This window comes from Asterias rubens, chromosome 7 (assembly GCF_902459465.1).
Source record: "Asterias rubens chromosome 7, eAstRub1.3, whole genome shotgun sequence".
Taxonomy (NCBI): domain Eukaryota; kingdom Metazoa; phylum Echinodermata; class Asteroidea; order Forcipulatida; family Asteriidae; genus Asterias; species Asterias rubens.
The window spans coordinates 21,708,073-21,729,328 of NC_047068.1; the positions used below are offsets into that span (position 1 = coordinate 21,708,073).

The window sequence follows — 21,256 nt, forward strand, 5'->3', positions numbered from 1 at the left end:
TTTAAAAAGTAACTATAATTTAGTTGCAAAGTTTCAATTTAATTGCGAAATATTTATCTTCAGCTTTCCTGTCAAATTAGACCACTAAGTCCTGTTAAGTTTTGACATAGGTTCAAACATGTTGCATGTAGAAATTATTTTTCTGAAATGATGGTAATTTCTGTGTTTCATTATTTTGGGACACTTTTAAACCCGCGGCCGCTGATGATGAGCTTTCGCTGCAGGCAGGCAAGAACAAGATAACAGAGCTGTTCAAGTGCGCCCTCTCACGCGAAGAACGCAAAGCTAGTCCACTAGACGGACGACTGTTTCATGAGTTTGGTCATGCGCCATTTTGTTTATTTTTCACTTTGAGCGACGACAAAACTAATGTCACAAATTAAACGAATTTAAACCCCATTTCGTGGTCCAAGTGGTGACAAAGTGACTTCAGAATGGGAGGGTTGACAAGTATCCAGCGATCCAATGTCCAGGAACTCGACATTAATGCGTCATCTGCTTACAGATACCCTCCAAAGACAGGTAAATCTTCTTTGGTAAAACATTTTCTTTTTCAATTTCAGGAAGACTCCGGAAACGTCGTCCGATTACGTTGTAAATTGTGAAACAACGATTAAACCAACGACGTGACACATCATTTCTTCTTTCCTTTCTTTTTTCCTAAACGGAAATGTTTCCGTATGGCACCACCACTTTTTCATGCTTATTTAGCCATGGACACTTTCGGAACAGAAAGAAGGAAAAAAGTTCACGGGTTTACAAATAACTTCACGGGTTTACAAATAACTAACACCATGTATGTACACACGGGGTCAGGGGGTTTACAGAAGGTAATGTGGTGAAAAGACTTCTCTTGAAATATTATTCCATGAAATGCTTTACTTTTTGAGAAAACATTAAAATTATCGAGAATTACGGATTTATTCAAAACACATGTCATGACACGGCGAAACATGCGGAAACAAGGGTGGGTTTTCCCTACTTCTAGAAACTATAATAAGGAAGGCTCCCCTGTGAGCCTTAATAATAACAGGGGTCTAATATTTTGGGCCTCCTTAACGCTATACGTTTTGCAAATCAGCGTTGATAGGTGAAAGTTTGCAATAACTGAAGTTTCTTTTGTACTACACTACCAAAACTTTCCCCACATACTCGATATACATTCTGTTCATAATGCTTGTATTTCCTTTTTGTTGAGTGAAATTAAAAACATTGTAAAAAAATGCAATTTTCTGCGCGGTACTCACTGTTGTTTTTCTGCTGCATCGCACGTTTTTTGACTTCTCAATAAGCTCAACGCTTTATATTTTTGGTCACTCAATCACCAAGTCCAAGCGTTGTACACCAGCCTACTCGCCGAACTGCCGTACCACGACCGAGTTGGACTAAACCATTTTGTATCATTATAGTCCACTTTTAAAATATCTTTCTAACCATATATGCATTTCATAACAAATGGTTTCAAATGCTTTTCAAAGACCAACTCGTTCGATCCAAGTCACGGGTTCCTTTATCAAAGAATCAGCAGTTACAGAAGAAGCAGGGAATTCCGCGGTTTTACACATTGGAACATCTTGAGTTTAGACTTTGTGTTGTTTTTCTGTTGCTTTGTAACCTTAGGAAAAAGGTGCCTGATATAAATGCTGATATGTATGTATGTTTGTATGGATTTCACGGGTTAGCATGGTATTTTTGCTGGTGCATTTACTCTTCATTAATAGGCATTCTTCGCTTACACAGCTGCATGTAATGCAGAAATTAAATTCAGCGTTTGCACAGTAAGCAGAGAAGACTTTGCCGTCCAATCCCCCATGACATGTGGTTAAGAGGGGACATGGCTTTAACAGCATGTCTGTGCTTCAGAGTGCAGAGTGCTTCAAAATGGACATCAAAATACAACTACAATCAATTCACTTGATGAGCGGACGGGGACAGCTTGACTGTTTTAAAACATTTTTTAAAACATTTTTTTTTCTTTTACCGATGTCCCCACACTCCAGAGGCTAGGCTTACGAAGCTATTAAAATATATAGTTCAAGTATAACAAGTTACCTGGTAATGAGCAAAGGAGAGCTGTTGATGGTCTAACACATTGTGAGAAAAGACTCCCTCTGAAGTCACAAAGGATTTGAGAAAAGAGATAATTGCTCAGTAAAGTATTTAAACTTACGCTGTTTACAGATAATAATCCAATATTACTTGCTCAGGTAAACTAGGATTTTAAAAACTTTAAAGTCCTTTTTATAGCATGTAGTTGAGGCATACATGTATCCTTTACTGTCCTGGAAACAAAAAAACACATACATGGCAACTGTGCTTTCCTCATAGGATGGCTGAGGCATTTCCTTAACTATTCTAGGAATACAAAATACATGTTGACTTATGTTTTCTTCCTAGGGTAGTTGAGGCATTGTCTTAACTATCCTAGGAATAAAAAATACATGTTAACTTCTGTTTTTCTTCCTAGGATGGTTGAGGCATTTCCTCAACCATCCTGGGAATAAATAAAAAACATGTTAACTGTGTTTTTTATTCCTAGGATGGTTAAGGAAATGCCTCAACCATCATAGGAAGAAAAATACATGTTAACTGTTTTTTTTTCTAGGATGGTTTATGCATTTCCCCAACCATTCTATGAACAATAAAGACATGTTAACTGTGTTTTTCCTCTTAGGATGGTTTGGGCATTTCCTTAACTATCATGTATATTGACTGTGTTTCTCCTCCTAGGATATTTTAGGCATGATCTCAACTTTCCTAAGTCTGTTTATTGTTTTGCCCCCTTGATGGGTAGGTTAGGCAACAGTAAGTGTTGAAGAACTGACATTTATTAAAATCCTGGAAAAAATTCAATCAAACTAGTAAGGAGGATTCCTTTTTAGTGAAATGTCTGAAAACTGTACCAGTTTTTATTGAGTCAAGAATAATGTTATTATATTTTATATAGTGGATTTTCTTGAGTAGGCTTAGGCTTGCAGTTTGTTGTCTCCATTCTAAGGTTTTCCATTGTAGATCTTGAAACATTTTGGATACACTGTCCGTTTGGTGGTACTTATGGAGGACAAACATGGCTGCACACGTTGGATTTTTTCTAGATAAGGGTATTCTGAGACAGAAGATAGACAGTCGCCTCCCAGTTGGTATTGGGTATTTGTAATCTTGCGTCGATGGGTAAACTTCATGATGTGGCATCTTTTAATGTTGAACTGCATCTGCCAGTCAACTGACCATTGATGAAGACGGTTGAGATCCTGCTGTATGATGTCACTGTCATTGATGCATGAGCTGGATCTACAAATTAGGCAGTCATCTGCAAACAGACGTAGTTTAGAGGTAATCCCGGTTTGCAAGTCATTGATAAATACATGTATGGGGAAGATGAGTGGCCCTAGAACAGTTCCCTGTGGAACCCCAGATATTACTGGGACCCAGTCTGAAGACTGGCCATCTGTGGCAACCATGACAACACGTTGGAAGCGCTGTGGCAAAAAGTTTTGAGTCCATGAAAGCAGAGGTCCCAAAACTCCGTAGTGATCAAGTTTACAGATAAGGCGTTGATAGGGCACTTGGTCAAAGGCTTTGGAAAAGTCAAGCACAATCGCATCCACCTGCTCATGATTTATATCGATGGATTTCGCCAAGTCATCTGCTGTTATGATTAGTTGGGTTTCGCAAGAACGCCCTCAACGAAAGCCATGCTAAGCATCAACAATGATGTCGTGATTGTTGAAGTGGGCCATGATGTTGCTAAAGACGAAGGCTCTAGGAGCTTACAACAGATGGAAGTAATCAACTTAGGACAATAGTTGGATGGTATACTCTTATCCCCCTTCTTGAAGATAGGCGAGATGTTTGCAACACGCCAGTCAGTTGGTAAAGTGCCTGTGACCAGGAATTTTTGAAAGACAAAGGTCAAAATTGCTGCAATCTCGATGGCAATGTCTTTCTTTCTTTCAGGTAGTTGTTAACTACTACCTGGGTTAAAACTGACCTTTTCTCATTTCTTGTTTCCTAGGATGCTATTTTGGCAGTTATTTCAGTATGGGTGGACAGCGATTCGACACACCACAACCAGAAGCGTATCTCTTTGGTGAGAACTCTGATCTGAACTATCTATGCTCAAGACCAGCACACGTAAGCAAAACTTCCAAATCTCTCACTTTGTCTGATTGTGTGGATTTTTTTGTTAGAATTGAAGTTAAACAAATCCCAACAGTGAAAATGCACGTGTTTACATGCCTTGAATCTAAGGGAAAATCCATAAGACCAAATGCTTGCTGCTCAAAATGTTTTGGGGCCTAGAGTTGTTTGAAAGGGTTTGATACCTTTTTGTATGTTTTGGCCATGACATGAATCCCTACCCACTGTGAATGAAGATGTTTAAAATATAATTTATCAGATAGAAGTTTCAGCTTCATTAGGCCTAGGCGTCAAGATTATTAGAAAAAAAGTGAAAATCACAGAGTGAATGTTTTCAGGAGAGTCGCGTAATTCTGATTTACATGCTAACATAATTTTCCTCTCACCTGAGACGAAATTTGTTTTACTCATTTCTCAAAAACTACAATACAACACCTTAGCAAGTAATATTTTAAGAGAAGCTTTCTACCATCATTATCTTCGAAGTGTGGTGTAAGTTTTATGTAAACTTGTAAACTTGTGTTTCGTATAAAAAGTACACAGACCCTTTTACAGAGCCAGAAAAGTTCAACATGCTTATTATTTTTATTTGAACAAGCATACAGTATAAGAGAAGGTTTATCTCTTTGTCTGTATTGGGATACGATACATTTGAACACAACTTGTTTTTTTAAAGATATTACAAAGAGGTTCTATTAAAGGGAATCAAAGTGTGTTGAAGAGGTTTTCAACTAGTGGTTTAAACCCGTCGAGGCCTGGTTTTTGATAATTTTACCGAGACGAAGTCAAGGTAAATTATCAAGAACCAGGCTTCGGCGGGGTTAAACCACTAGTTGAAAAACAGTTCAACACTTTGATTCCCATTCATAAATACCTTTTTGGTAAAATAATTGTTCAATTATTTCTTTCAACACAACACCCCTCCTGCTATGAAATTGTAAGGCCCTCAGGTAAACAACTCTTTATATAAGGAGATTGCTGTGGGCGTATCGCGATGTGGCACAACTGTTTCAGCCGTTGCTCTCAACCAATAGGAATGAAGAAACTGACTTATAAGCACGGGTGCAAGCTTGCGTGTCACACCCATGTTTCAACACTTTTACTGGTGTTATATCATTCGTTCATGCCCACTGTCTTAGGTATTTATGAATATTCAATTAAAAAACACACGACTACTGGACTTGTCCAGTGATGAGTTTACAGGCTTGACTCCGAAACTATTGGCCTGAAGCCTGTGGTCTAGTGTAACATTCGAGCCCTGGATTACATTGTAATAGATGGTTTGACTATTAAATTGTTCTTTTTTGTTTTCCCGCCATCAAATAGTTCCAGTACACGTCACTCCAGCCGAATGAGCCAACCAAGACCCTGAAAAGTCTGGTGAACATCAGGAAAGATTCTTTGAAACTAGTCAAGACAGTTAGGTAAGAAAACTCTTGTCACTAACCCCTGAAAGGGAACAACTGAAACGCAGTCTGATTGGCTACGCAAAAATTGAGTGGGGCACCAGTCACAGCGACGTAAACTGAATGTAATTTTGTCTGGTAACCTGTTTCTGTTACAAAATACTTTTCTGTGCTTTACATGGAACTGGACCCTGAAGTGACTACCTGTTGAAAACCCTCAAGCACCAATTGGTCGTGTGACAAAACTGATGTATTTTGACGCAGTCCACTTTAAAATGAATCATGTTTTTACCCAGTCATCCTCAACTAAATACAGTTATACTTTTATCAAAAGATCAGGAAGAATGAGATGGGATTCGTTGCTCTATGACTCAAGCTCTGGTGTTTTTGATAAGCAGAGTGTAGGTTTGAGTCCCGGTCATTACACTTGTGTCTTTCAGCAAGACACTTAACCATGATGCTTTGCCCACGTATGGGAATAAAGCCGTTGGTCGTGTTTGTTGTGTGATGCATGTAAAAGCCCCAGTGCACGAAAAGAGAAGGGGTTTGCCCTGTGTTTCTGTTTTGATAGGCTGCATATTGCGTCACAGTACCTTGTAAACCATAACATGGTGCTTCTAAATGTAAAAAAAAGTAGGTCTCATAATTCAAATATTGTCCCACACACCTTGCGGGAAAATACTCTATGTTAAAGCACCTTGAGCGTCACTGAGTGACGGATATGAGCGCTATTCTGAAGCCACTAATATTTATGATTATTATTACCAGGGTTGTAGCTACATGTAGACCAATTGTAGTGGTGGGCTATAAATCCAACTTTGTCCACCAAGGGCGAGCTGACCAACAAAATAATTCATGTTTAATAATGGGGCCATTATTTCTGAAGTGCAAGCTTCAGGCATGATGCCAAGTTTCCAAACTGTTTATGCAATGGGGCCATGCGCTTAAGTTAATCATCCTTTTGACTGTGTTCTTTCTCTGTGACATCAGATGCTCCTTATCATTAGCTGTTTCTCAGATCAATAGTGTACATAGTAGACAATATTATGATTTTTTGGGGGGGAAAATTTGTGCTGGGCGGCACAATGTATTTTGCTCAGAGTGCTGGAGAAAATGGCTAAGTTCTGGGCAGGCCCACCCAGCACCGCCCACCGTGGCTACAACATTGGACATAACTGTATTATTCATAATGGTTGGTTTGTGCTGAGTTGTGCATCGGTTCTTTGCTGTGCCACAAGGGTTTTCCAGACCATCCGGTTTTTCTCCCTCGTGAAAAATCAGACACTTTCGATCTCTGGCTAGGCTCTGTAGTCAAAATGGGTTGATGTGGCTGGCTGCTTCTCAAAACACGTTGTCATCGCGTCCTTCCCAGTTCAACTCTCAGCTGCCAGTAAGGATGATTCGCCTCCCAAATTATTATTAATTATATGACTGCATTTATTTTACAGAGACGGGGAGGAAGGAGATGATAACCAATACTCCATAGAGTTTATATTTGATGCTGAGGCAAGAACAGCGATCACTGTACACTTCTTTGCTCGTGAGGAGATAGAGAGCAACCATGCAGTGTGAGTAAAAACTATAATCATTAGATTACTATAGACACCCTTCCTTAGAGACACTCGACACTATTGGTAATTGTCAAAGACCAGTCTTCTCACTTGGTGTATCTCAACATATGCGCATAAAATAACAAACCTGTGGAAATTTGAGCTCAATTGGTCGCTGAGGTTACGAGGTATTAATGAAAGAAAAAACAACCTTGTCTTACGAAGTTGTGTGCTTTCAGATGCTTGATTTTGAGACCTCAAAATCTAATTCTGAGGTATCGAAATCAAATTCTTTAAAAATTATTTCTTTCTCGAAAACTATGTCACTTCAGAGGGAGCTGTTTCTCACAATGTTTTATACTACCAACCTCTCCCCATTACTCTTTACCAAGTAAGGTTTTATGCTAATAATTGTTTGAGTAATTACCAATAGTGTCCACTGCCTTTAATAATACAGGCCTGATACTTCACAAAGGCAACAAAGGCGATTTTTATTTGTATTCATGGTTTATTTAAATACTGCAATACAGTGGGTAAAAGCCGAAATAAACGATATACAAAAATTATTACTAAAAATATTACATATATTAAAAAAAAAAAAAAAGGACATATCAAAAATATAAACACCCAGGCAACAAATTTGTGACAGAAAAACATTCAAAAGAGCAAAAAAACATTTTGATTAGATTAAAATTCAACCATTGCCTTGATGCCCCGTGGTCATTGCCTTGGTGCCTTTGAAATGCTGTATAGAAATTAAAACTCCTGATAGAGTGGCCCTTTACCAAGGAGAACATGCCTTGGTGCCATTGCCCTTTAACAATTGAAGAATACAGGCTTGATAATACATGTAGTAATGATATTTTAAATGTATGGTGCCCCCTTTACGTACAAATGATAAAGAAGCAAAGGTCTTGGTTTTGAATCTCACCTGAGTAAAATTCCTGGGATTTTATTTTACAGAACTCTGGGAAAGTATTGAGTGTTCAGTGCTGACACACATTGGTGTAAGGGTGTGACCAAACAATATTGTTTATCCCGCGGATAAAAATATAAAATGGTCTTTATACATTTGGTAATGACTCTGAAGACTAATGGAATTAAATCTTACTATGTAATACGTACAGCAGGTTTGGATTGAATATTTTATTTTGAGAAGTATTTCACTTCGATGTACTACAGTTAAGGGCAAAGATACACTTTTTGTCCCTCAAAATTTGAATATAAAAAGCGTTACCGGTAATTGTTCTCAGACTGTGTCTTCGTTTAGGGATGATTCTTTCTGCGTGGACATATTCACTCGGCGATGTCTCACAAGCGTTTCCACCTTTTGAAATGAAATTTTCACACGTTAGTTTCATTGTATACTTGTAAACTACATTTATATAGGATTAAAACAGTCGTGCGGTAATAAAAAAAAGTTAACAATGCCTTCAACATCTATTTAGATTGTTATTATTAAGCTCAAACACCACCAGTTATCCAGCATTCTCCTGAAGACGAGCAGAGTATACTGTTTGAAATGTCGAGACCATCGGGCTCTTTTCAGAGCCAACACCCCCGCAAAAGAGATTTTACACATGGTTGTACCCGCAAGTTTACTATTGATATTTATAATTATAGTTACTCTTTTTAATATTAATGTCTTATATCTACTTTTCAGATACACTGCCCGAGATCCCTCACTGAGATCTGAAACATTCCATTATGAGCGAGGTTCCAGTCAGACATTCTACCAGCCGGCGTTCACCTTTGACCCCTCTGTGTTTGATGAGGACGAGGTAAACTCACTCACCTTTAATCCCATCCAGTACCAATTTCATAAAGCTGTTTAGCAGAACACACTGCTTGACAAAAGTGTTTGCTAAGCCAAATTTTAGTGGGGCATCAGCCAGTCACAACAATGTAAACCTAGCGTAATTTTGGCTGGTAAACTGTTTCTGTTAAGCAACTCTTTTTGTGTGCTTCCAGGCTTAATGAAATTGGGCTCTGTACAGTGAACCCTCTACAACTTTCCAACCCTGAACATCTGACGTCACATTTCTAGGCTCGTAAATTACGCCACAGGTCGGCCTTGACCCTACATCAATCCCGTTCATAATCACCTTTAACCTCGCATTCATTTCACCTCGAGATTTCGCAGTCAAATCTTGTGTACATACGAACATATAAAACAAATGCAAGCTGATGCATGCAGACGACCAATAGTTGCCAAACATCACCCCAAACAAATTTGCTAAGCAGTATTTCCTGCTTGACAGCTTTATGAAATTGGGTCCTGTAAGAAGTGACCAGTCTGAGCCAGTGAGTTGTGGGCATGCATGTGACAGAAGCCCGGTTCATACTTGTGAATGCGAAGCGAATGTTGACGTCACATCTCAGATTTCGCAGCGAATGCTTCGCAGAAGTTGATCAAAGCTCCACTGTTGTGGATTATTCGTTGCGAATTTGGGACACTAAAATTTGTATTCGCTTGAAGTATGAACCGGGCTTTAATGATTCTACCAATAGCGTAAATCCACTTTTTGATCTGACTCGATCCTCTTTCCTCTAGTTTGTGTACACTGCGGGTAAGGATGTCATTCCAATCGTCATCCACTGCATCGTTGAGGAAGGAGATGAGCACGCTGGACACAGCCACGCCCTCTTTGCTACCCTGGAGCAGAACATGGAGACAACGTTTACCATCAAGCCCCTCAAGCAGAAACAGATGGTGGATGGTGTGTACTACATGCTGCAAGAGATATTTGGCATTGAGAATAAGGCAACAGGGGATGCTAAGGTTAGATATAATAGTATTAATAATCAAAATAATAATAAGTTTTTGTAGCGCTTTCGCACATGAAGGGTGTCTCAAAGTGCTTCCAACATTAATACCCCTAGTCACTGTGCCGCAAGTCATTCCTTCAACCATCTCAGCTCCCTGGGGAGTATACAGCCCAGTGTAACAAATATGCGTTACTCGGCTAAATCCATCACAAGAACCATCTCTGCCCTCACAGGTACCCATTTACCCCTAGGTGGAGAGAAGCAATTACAGTTAGGTGTCTTGCTCAGGGACACAAGTGTCACGACTCTCGGACCCACACTCTGCCGAACAGAATCACAAGAGCTTGAGTTTGGTGCTCTTATCCACTCAGCCACAACAGAGTTCTAGGCCAACGGACCCAAGCTTTGGTGTTGTCAGCAGCAGAGTGTGGGTTCGAAACCTGGTCATGGCACTTGTGCCCTTGAGCAAGGTACTTACTCATAATTGCTTCGTAAAAAGTTGTGAAGATATTGCATTCTGCTCCACCAACCAGGCTCCTACAGTGGTTGATACCCAAACCTACATCCTTATGAATTTTGAAGGGGGTAACCTTGTAGTAATATTCATACTTATATTTCTATACTTGTATATTAATTCATGTTATTGTGTGAATAGAAATTCCCTATTTGTGTTTAGCTCATTACTGGGGTGTTTATTAACCAAGTTTCTAGTGTATTTATTATAAATTTCTTACCCTAACACTTTTCTGGTCAGATTTTGAAATAAGTTTTTGTATTTTTATTGTCAGGATTTTGGACTGTTGGTAATTGTCAAAGACTAGCCTTCACAGTGAGTTAGTATCTCAACATATGCATCAAATAACAAACCTGTGAAAATTTGAGCTCAATCGGTCATCGAACTTGCGAGATAGTAATGAAAGAAAAAAACACCCTTTTTATACGAAGTTGTGTGCGTTTAGATGGTTGATTTCGAGACCTCAAGTTCTAAATCTGAGGTCTCGAAATCAAATTTGTGGAAAATTACTTCTTTCTCAAAAACTATGGCACTTCAGAGGGTGCCGTTTCTCACAATGTTTTATACCATCAACCTCTCCCCATTACTCGTCACCAACAAAGGTTTTGTGCTAATAATTATTTTGAGTAATTACCAATAGTGTCCACTGCCTTTAAGTAAGTTTTCATGTACATTTTAATATTTGTATACAACTTACCTTTTATTTTTTTTCTGTAGTGTTTCTTTGTACATTATTATAGCCTTTTTAAATTGTAGTGCATCAAGGGAGCTGTGATCCAGAATGCGCAATATAAATGCTGTTTTTTAAAGTATTATTATGATTATTATTTATTGTAGACTGTCGAGGAAGATGAGTTTGCTGACGATGTTGGCTCGGATTGTGTCATCTGTATGTCTGATGCCCGAGATACCCTCATCCTACCCTGCAGGCATCTGTGTCTCTGTAGCACATGTGGTGAGCTGATTAATCTCTTACTTCAAAAACTCCTTCACTTTCACCATTTAGAGACCACTTATTTTTGTTTAATCATCACAAAACAACTAGACATTACTAGTATCATTCATTTATTCAATCAAATTTTGTCAGTAAAAATATCATCAGAAATAACATGAAACAGAAAAAGTTAGTTTTGTGTTTCGAAGTTGGTATACTATGTTACCATACTACATTGGACAATTTGATATCCGAGCGTGAACTTTACTTTGACCTCTTTATTGGTTATAATAATACTCCTGATTCAATGAATGTTGAAGGGCTTGATCTTTTATTATATTGTTAATAATACATTTGTAATATGTTTATGTATAGGTTTGTTGTTTCGAATGTTTTAAATTTTTATGTGTATATTGTAGAAGCTTTTCTGTAGAATATTTTACATTTAAAGGCAGTGGACACTATTGGTAATTACTCAAAATAATTATCATCATAAAACCTTTCTTGATTACGAGTAATGAGGAGAGGTTGATAGTATAAAACATTGTGAGAAACGGCCCCCTCTGAAGTAATGTAGTTTTCGAGAAAGAAGTAATTTTTCACGAATTTGATTTCGAGACCTCAGATTTAGAATTTGAGGTCTCGAAATCAAGCATCTGAAAGCACACAACTTCGTGTGACAAGGGTGTTTTTTTCTTTCATTATTATCTCGCAACTTCGACGACTGATTGAGCCCAAATTTTCACAGGTTTACTATTTTATGCATATGTTGAGATACACCAACTGTGAAGACTAGTCTTTGACAATTACCAATAGTGTCCACTGTCTTTAAATAGTATTAGTCCTATATTTTAATTGGTCGGGTATTTAGCTATTGATTCATAAAGCACTTTATAAAAGGTGTTTATTATTGTTAATATTATGTGAATGGAAGTAGGTTAAACCTTGTGGCTGTTTGTGGCTGCTATGGGCATTTTGGTACAAACCGTTTTGGCTGCTATGGTCTCTAAAGGGTTAACATTGTGTCCCTTACTCCTTGAACAGGGCAGGGAAAATACTTTTATTTTCCTTGGTTTTGGTTTCTCAGAAAAATAAAAATAAATAAGAAATAAAACAAAAGGGACAAAGTCTTGCTGTTCCTTACGGTTTTTGTCCTTCCTGTAAACAGTGAATGAGTACTTGGTTTTTCAACGACAGGTTTTCATTGTGTTTCAACTGCACTATGGAGCCAGCTGCTTTTTGGTTTCTGAGTTGTACAATGAAAAAGAAAAAACAGTACAAAGTCTTGATGTGCCTAATACTGTTTTGTCTTTTCGACAAACGGCAATTGGGAACCTGGTATTTCAATGAGTGATTTTTGTTTCATTTCAGCTGATTCTCTGCGCTATCAAGCCAGTTGCTGTCCTATCTGCCGTGCACGTAAGTTTACTACCGACCCCCCCCCCCCCCCCCATATCCTCTAGAATCAATGGGTAATTCTGGAAAAATAAGTAGATTGTCTTGTCCAAAGTGAACAAATTTGCCGTATATTTTAATCGCATAAAGGCATTTGTCACCCGAAATCCAAAAATGTTTGATGATCATGATTTGTCTTTTCTTCGTAGCTTTCCGAGCCCTTCTCCAAATCAGGGCTCTGAGGAAGATTGGATCAGTCGTTCCCACCCCTACTGATGATGACCATCTTGTAAGTATTACTGCCTCTAGACTTATTGTTAAGCGCTCCTTAAATGCATCCACAAACTATAAATTTGAGTGTATACTTTAAAAAAAATTGTTTTGTGTTTGTATCCATCAGGCCTGATACTTCATGGATGCAACGAAGGCGATTGCCTCCATGTCCCCTGGTCATTGCCTTGGTGCCCTTTAATTGCCCCAGTACAAATTTACAATTTCATCATAGGGTGCCCTTTACCAAGAAGAAAATGCCTTGGTGCCCTTGGCCTTTCAAAAACGAAGCATACAGCCCTGATCCACGTTTTATATATTTTGATATTTTGGTTTAACAGTCTTTTTACATCTATCTGATCATTGTCTGGGAAAAGCATAAAAGCACCATGCTTCACTTTGTTCCTACATGTTGGCTATGATCGTAAAATAGTGAATGAGTTATAGGTTCTTGATATTCCAAAGATGTGTGTTTTTGTTGCGTTTTTCTTATGTGACATTAATGCTTCAAACCTACACAATAATTTAATCGTAAAATAACCAAATAACCTGTATTTTTCTTTGTAACTTCTATCATGAAATAAATGTTTATTGAATTGAATTGAAATTGATCAACGTTAAATAGTAGCCTATCATGTAATAAATCAAAGTCAGGCATTGTGTGTGTGTTGATATTGATATTTTTTGGCCTAGCGGTTAAAGCCATTATACACTTTCAGTAAACAGTATTGTCCAAGTCCCACACTTCGTGTATCACAACTTATATATAAAATAACAAACCTGTGAAAATTTAGTCTCAATCGGTCATCGGAGTCGGGAGAAAATAACGGGAAAACCCACTCTTGTTTCCGCGCGTTTCGCCGTGTCATGACATGTGTTTAAAATAAATCCGTAATTCTCGCTATCGAGAATTGATATTGTTTTAATGTTCTCTCAAAAAGTAAAGCATTTCATGGAACAATATTTCATGAGAAGTCTTTCACCATTACCTTCTGTAAACTCTGTGAACTTTTTTTTTTTTTCTGTACCGAAAGTGTATAATGGCTTTAAGAGCACCAGACTCAAGCTCTGGTGTTTCTGATCAGCAGAGTGTGGGTTTGAGTCCCGGTCATTGTACTTGTGTCATTGAGATCAATATTTGACCATGATTGCTTTGGCCTTCGGATCGGACATTAAGCCATAGGTTTGGTGTACTAGGATTCATAGTGTGTTTAGAATAACCTAGAACACTTATTTTGAAAGAGTAGGTGTTAAACCCTTGTGATTGTTGTTCACACAGCAAGCCCCTCTTGTTTACAGTTTTTCCTCAGGTTTTCATAATACAGTGATTGGAGTATCTGCATTGTTGTCTCCGCCCCCCCCCCCCCCCCCCACCCCACTTTTGAACTCTGTATCCAGCTGCAACCGTTTTTCAAAGAGTATTAATCAGTTCGAGACACAACTCAAATCGCATTTATCTTCTGATGCCTTGTAATAGGTTTAATATTAGTTTGGTATTTGCCTATTGGTGCTTTTGGTGCTTTTTAATGTTAATTTGATTGCTCTGATGTTTTGTTTGTAAAGCGCACTGATATTTCTTTGAGATGTGAAATGCGCTATTTACGAATAAGATCTAATCATGATTATATTTTAAATTGGTTATGTGATCTATGGTTTCTTAACCAAAAATGTGTAATGATAATAAATTGTTTCCATTATTTTTTACTTTAACTATAACTTATTAACTGTGTACTTTGTATTAAATTAAAACCCTTGTTTTCCTTGCTCAGACAAGTCAGGAGAATGTCCCTGCTGGTTATGAAGCCATTCCATTGGGAGAAGCCCTCAATGGTCCAAGCACACCCAGGACGGGTGCTGAAGGTAAAAGCTATAAGCGTTTCTACCAACTGCGTGTAATTGTTTATTCTCAAAATTTTTAATAATAAATTTTTCTGTTATTTTGGTCCATAGCCACCAAGTTGTCCTGAATTAGAAACTTTGATTGGCTATAATTATCCCGCTTTTTTCTTGATCCTTCCCTTAATCCCTTTCCCCCCTTTTTTTATTTTAATAAATGGATATGTTTTTATTTGTACTTGTTTATGCCTCTGAAGAAGGTCCGGTTTGGACGAAAGCTAAGACCATCTACCCTATTAATATATATGTTTTTACCCTGTATATTTCTTATTGTAGTGTTGTGCCAGTAAAGAAGAATAATACAAAAATTACAAATAAATACATGGACTACGCCAACTGATCATTATTTATATACTAGTACTGTATGTTATTGTACATACTATATTTTTTAAATATATATATTTATCTTTTTTAGTACCATGTAGATTTGTTTTCCACAATACTGTGCCAGTAAAGAAACCTCATAAAAACGATCACAAGAAACCATAAAACTACACTACAACCACTAATCTTGTGTGCTTTGTTTTTCCTTGTGATATTTGCAGCCGGTGCGGGAGAACGGCTTCTCGGATCAGCGTCAAGTGAGGGCAGGTCTCGTCGAGGCCGTAGGTAGGTGACATTCCTTCATACTCTCGGTACTGTGTAGATCACGCATGTCAGACTTCCTCTTTTCAGCTGATTTCCTCGTTTGGGGTTTCGATTTTCCTCGTTGTTTTTCTCTTCACATTCTGTGTACATAAGTATAGGAATATTATCTTTTCCTCTTTTTTTCTTGCCCGATTTTCTCTTTTCCTCTTTTTTTTTCATGGATAGTCTCACATGCCTGGTAGATGAATTCAACCATGATATTGGGGTGGCATGGCCAAAGGGATAACACCAAACTCAAGCTCTGGTGTTTCTTATCAGCAGAGTGTGGGTTTTGAATCCCGGTCTTGACACTTGTGTCCTTAAGCAAGACACTTGACTATTATTTCTGCGTCCTTTGGATTGTACGTGAAACAGTAGGTCCTGTTTGTTGTGTAATACACGTAAAAGAACTTAGTGCACTTATCATAAAGAGAAGGGGTTTGCCCCGGTTTTCATGGTTTGATAGGCAGCATATTGCACTATGGGTGGAAAGATAGACAGTTTAGTTTATCTCTTTTTACACTCATGGCCAATTTATACAAAAATTGTTTAAATACAAAAATATTTTACATATAACAAATGTACAGTATATCACCATTGGAAGCTAAACCTTTTTAATCTTTGTAGGAAGCCGAGGTCTTGCTCAGCAGCCTCTCTGCGTAGCCGCTCCGGTGACGATCATTCCACAGGTTTCCGAGAGGAGAGTGAGACCAAGACGAACTCAATGGCCAATGGCAGCGTCCGCTCTCTACCGGAGAGCAATAAGAAGAGTAAAGCGCAGGCCGTCACTGCACCCAGCAATGTTGTGGTAAGATTGTTGATGGGAGCTTCAAATAACACTCACTTCCCAGACAATATTCCAAAACGATACATTTTACATGAAAAAAAAAACCCCTGCAGTCGATTTGCCCGCAAACAAATACCAACGGTTGTTAATTTTCTTTTGACGTAGGAACTGTTCCAGCAGGGTGATGTTAAGCCGATCATGCCCCCACTCGTACTGAAAGAGACCCCACCCAGCACCGCATCCGCTGAGGACAGCAATGGTCGCAGTACCGCGTCTCCACACGGTGTGGATATCGAGGGGTCAATGACCTCTGATCAGCACCCCTTGGCAGGAGGGAAAGGATCAGTAAAATCCAATAAGTCCGTCGGCAGCGAGGGAAAGGGGTCGACCGTGGACAGACTCGTGGTCAGCGGACTGCAGGAGACGGCAATCGATGATGGTGGATGTGAGTTGTTGTAAATTGTTCTTCTAACGATGTTTGTAAACAAAATAATTTACACTGGAAGAGACTGTATAATGTTGTTTTAAGGCACTGTACACTATTGGTAGTTACTCAAAATAATTGTTAGCATAAACTTACTTGGTAACGAGCAATGGAGAGCTGTTGATTGTATAAAACATTGTGAGAAACGGTTCCCTCTGGAGTAATGTAGTTATTGAGAAAGAGGTAATTTCTCACTAAAATATTTAAATCTACAGAAACCGGTCATGCAGCGTTACTGCTCCTATTCTCTGGAATAATCTCCCCCATCACATTCATTCTATCTTCTCCTTTAAATCATACAGAAGTACCCTAAAAACCCATCTCTTATGTGAATACAGCATTAATTACCTAGCTTAAATGTTAATCTTAGAATAAAATCATTCAGTCAATTGTAATTAATGTAATTAAAGGCAGTGGACACTTTTGGTAATCACTCAAAATAATTATTAGCATAAAAACCTTACTTTGTAACAAGTAATGGGGAGAGGATGATGGTATAAAACATTGTGAGAAACAGCTCCCTCTGAAGTCACATAGTTTTCGAGAACGAAGTAATTTTCCACGAATTTGATTTCGAGACCTCAGATTTAGAACTTGAGGTCTCGAAATCAACGATCTAAAGACGCACACATTCGTGTGACAAGGTTTTTTTTTTTTTTTTCATACTTATCTTGCAACTTCGACAACCAATTGAGCTCAAATTTTCACAGGTTGGATATTTTATGCATATGTTGAGATACACCAAGTGAGAAGACTGGTTTTTGACAATTACCAATAGTGTCCAGAGTCTTTAACATATAAGTTTATTTATTATACTATGTAGTTATAATAATTAACCATTCTTGTATAGCGCATAACACATAGTAATAAAAGCGCTAAGCACGCTAGAGAAAACATACAAGATGGGGCCATGTAAATAAATATTATTACTATTTTTATTATTATTATTATTATTATTATTATCTTGAATTTCTAGATGATCTTGAAAACAACCTCGCCGCAGTCATGTACGACGAGACCGAAGAGCCCCAAGCAGCTGAGCTCTCATACAACAGCGCCACCATGAGCTTCATCATGGACGTGGAGTTACCGGGTACCCCACAGAGTAATCCAAGCGCCATCAATAATAGGGATAGCCAGGCTAGCTATAGCAGCACTGGAAGCACCAGGCAATTACTGTCCACACCCAGTAATATTCAGCTGGAAGAAGAGATTCATGAACGAATGGTGTAGGGTCGGAGTTCAATGTTAATGCTTTACTTCTCCAAAAAAATTAAAGCAAAGACAACATTTTTTGAAACAAAACACTGGACACGTTTGGTAATTGTCGAAAACCAGTATTCCTACTTGGTGTTTTAATGTTTTTTGCTTTGCCTTTCCAAAAATGAAAGCAAAAACTAATTTTTCTGAAACAAAACACTGGATGCGTTTGGTAATTGTTGAACACCTGTATTCCCACTTGGTGTTCAACGTTTTTTTGCTTTGCTTCCCCAAAGATGAAAGCAAAGACACTATTTTTTGGAAACAAAACACTGGACACATTTGGTAGTTGTCGAAAACCAGTATTCCCACTTGGTGTATCCCAACATATGCAAAAAATCTGTGAAAGGTTTGGCTGGAAAAGGGGATTCATGAACGAATGGTTGAAGGTTCTCCAAAATGAGAGTAATATTTTTTTCAACAATAAAGGCACTAGACATGCTTGGTAATATTGTTACAGACTAGGGCTCAACAAAATTGCTAAGCACAGAAAAATATTGCTTAACAGAAAAAGGTTATTGGCCAAACTTTACGTTGTAGTGACTTGTGTCCCACTTAATTTTTTGCCTCGAAGAGAAAACTGAGGAGCAGTATTTTCTGCTTCATAGCTTAACAGTAGGTAAGCAAATATTTGTGCTTACTGTACTAGAAAAATTTGCTAAGGTGTTAACATAATTCACAGGTTAGTGAGAAAATTAGGCGTCCATCTGGAGCATTCACTATGGATTTGTATTGTTACGTCATAAATCTTGGTGCGACAAGCACCAGAAGGTAAGCATGCCTTTTCGTGTTGGTTACGGTTGGCAGCGCTATGAAATGGAAATGGCGCACTAAGCACAAAACCGGCCTAAAGCAGCTCTATAAAATTTGGCCCAGTAAGCCCACTTGGCCGGCCTAGCGAAATTGACCAAATGATGTGGCATGAGGCTGTAGGACGTGGACACAGGAGATTGGCGCAACAGACCTTTGCTGTCTCTGCGGTTGATTGATTCGTCGAGTTTTTCTCATAGTGGCGAATCAGCAATTTTGAGCAAATTGAGGTGATTGCAGTTTCAGGGTCAGTTTGTGCTCTGAATTCTGAAGGTTTTGAGCCGAAACAATGTCTCCTTTTTAAGATATAAAGACACAAAGTTGGCGAATATTTTGGAGGCTAATCGTTTCTTGACATACTGAGGAATAAGTGATTCGCCAATCCGTAAACACAAAAATATACCGTTTTGTTTTTTACATAGTGACGAATAGGCAAATGTGCTGGTAACCACTCCATTTATGCGTGACGTATCAATGGTATGCCAGGTACCATCAGTTTCTCTGATGTGGGGTCATCAGTCACTCGAAGCTAACACGTAATTTTAGATACAAGGAACATAATTTTTAGGTAAGCATAGTTCTGAAAGACGGATTGTTATAAACTGATGTAATAAATTAGTTTGTATTATTCAGTCCGTTCAGTCTTCAAGCTAATCTTAGTAATTCAGGAACCTATCGTGCCGAGACAAGGGAATTGTTGGCATTGTATACTCGTTTAATGGTCAAGTCCAAAATATTTTGCTCGTTATGAGTACTTTTTGTTTTACTTGGAGAATGAAATTATGCTTATACTGTTATTACAATTAGGGGCAACATTGAGTGAAGCCTAGAGTCTGGATGGAAGCATTCGACAGTAATATCAATGGTTTTACTTATAAATGTTTGGAGCATATATCAGAATTTCTTGGTGTCAGTCATAAACAGAGTTTGAGTATTAAATGAAGTCCTTCGAAAGTAGTGCACACCAAATCATATGCCGATTAGTACAAGGAATAACTTGGAAAAATTTGGGTGATATCTGGAGGTTAACCAGGCCAAAATGGAATGAAAAATTTCATGTGTTCTCCCTTTTAATAGATGGAAGTTTTTTCTGTTTTTTATTTATTTATTTATTAAATTTTTATAAACCCGGTCTGAATCAATGATCCACACAGTGCCAACAACTCCCATCCCATCCGACCCCATCCACCCCATTCTCTCCTCTCCACCCCCTAAAAGAAGGAATTATTGACCAGTGAATCCGATTTTACAGTTAAATATCATGTTTAATGCAAATGAATTATAAGAACACGTTAATTTACGTGCATTAATGGTGATATTACTGACGAATAAGCCCAAGCGCGTAGATTTTTTTTTTACATACAGATGAATCGAATCGGGCACAAAAAGTGATGAATACGCGCGTAAACGAGGACAATGTTTTTTACATCCTGACGAATATAGGTTTAAAAGGCTCTAAATGTTTATTTTAGATCGTTTCATTTTAAATAAAAGAAACAAATACCTTCTTTACATTCTAAGAAACATACCTTCCATTTTGCAAATGATAATATTATGTAAGGTAGAAAAATATGAAAGCAACGGATGAATATACGTCAAAACTTTAAAGTGGATTTACTCGAAATGCACTTTTTCCCGATTCGTCACTATGAGAAAAATGCGACGGATTGAGTGATTGATTCCCACTTTGTGTATCCCAACAAATACATTAATAACAAATCTGTAAAAATTTGAACTCAATCGAAATTGCAAGAGAATAATAAATATTTTTTTCTTTCATTGTTCTCGTGCAACTTTGATGACAGATTTCCACATGTTTGTTATTTTATAAAATGCATAATGTCGGGATACACCATGTGAGAACACTGGTCTTTGGCAGTTACCAAAGGTGTCCAGTGGCAACAGAAAATGATGCAGATTTCTCTTTAATGGAATACAATAATGAAACGGCATTAAATATATGTGATGTGATCAAGCAAACTCGAACTTGCTCTAAGTTAGTCCGCAAAAACTGTGGTAAACAAGATACCATAATAGTTTTCATGGTATGTTTAATAACTATGTTGTGGCCAAATTGTAGAATCGGCCCAATTATAGTTTGGCCCTGATCAAGTGCATTATCTACTGCAGTTAAGCCTGACCAACCTCAAGCTGGTCTGACCAACTTAAGTTACCAACTGCAAATTGGTCGCCCAACTGCAAATGGGCCGCCCAACTTCGAATGGGCCGCCCAACTTCGAATGGGCCCGCCCAACTTCGAATGGGCCCGCCCAACTTCGAATGGGCCGCCCAACTTCGAATGGGCCGCCCAACTTCGAATGGGCCAAATGGGCATGTCAAAGTACTAATAGGCATGTCAAAGTACAAAGGGGCCTGCCCCAACTACAAATGGGCATGCCCAAGTATTCTTACTT

The 21,256-nt window shown here is 38.2% G+C and overlaps 1 protein-coding gene across 2 annotated transcripts; it reads left to right on the forward strand.

The window, feature by feature from the left end:
• Positions 1-337: 337 nt before the first annotated feature.
• Positions 338-18,112, forward strand: LOC117292460 (E3 ubiquitin-protein ligase MGRN1-like). 2 transcript variants are annotated; one of them, XM_033774501.1, is made up of 14 exons: positions 338-522; positions 4,016-4,134; positions 5,467-5,564; positions 6,995-7,114; positions 8,760-8,877; positions 9,651-9,878; positions 11,217-11,334; positions 12,685-12,732; positions 12,918-12,997; positions 14,748-14,838; positions 15,420-15,483; positions 16,129-16,309; positions 16,454-16,733; positions 17,749-18,112. In XM_033774501.1, the coding sequence occupies exons 1-14, from the start codon at positions 435-437 to the stop codon at positions 18,003-18,005; spliced, it is 1,890 nt and encodes a 629-aa protein (XP_033630392.1). In that variant the 5' UTR covers positions 338-434; the 3' UTR covers positions 18,006-18,112. The 2 variants fall into 2 exon arrangements, with proteins under 2 accessions (XP_033630392.1, XP_033630393.1); XM_033774502.1 differs by having other exon boundaries at positions 17,752-18,112.
• Positions 18,113-21,256: the final 3,144 nt, after the last annotated feature.

Bases quoted from the DNA above. Each gene is read 5' to 3' on its own strand.
- LOC117292460 (XM_033774501.1), top strand. From the start codon at position 435: ATGGGAGGGTTGACAAGTATCCAGCGATCCAATGTCCAGGAACTCGAC. The intron at 12,733-12,917 runs GTAAGTTTACTA...TTTTCTTCGTAG, and splicing joins CTGTCCTATCTGCCGTGCAC to CTTTCCGAGCCCTTCTCCAA. The intron at 15,484-16,128 runs GTAGGTGACATT...TAATCTTTGTAG, and splicing joins AGGTCTCGTCGAGGCCGTAG to GAAGCCGAGGTCTTGCTCAG.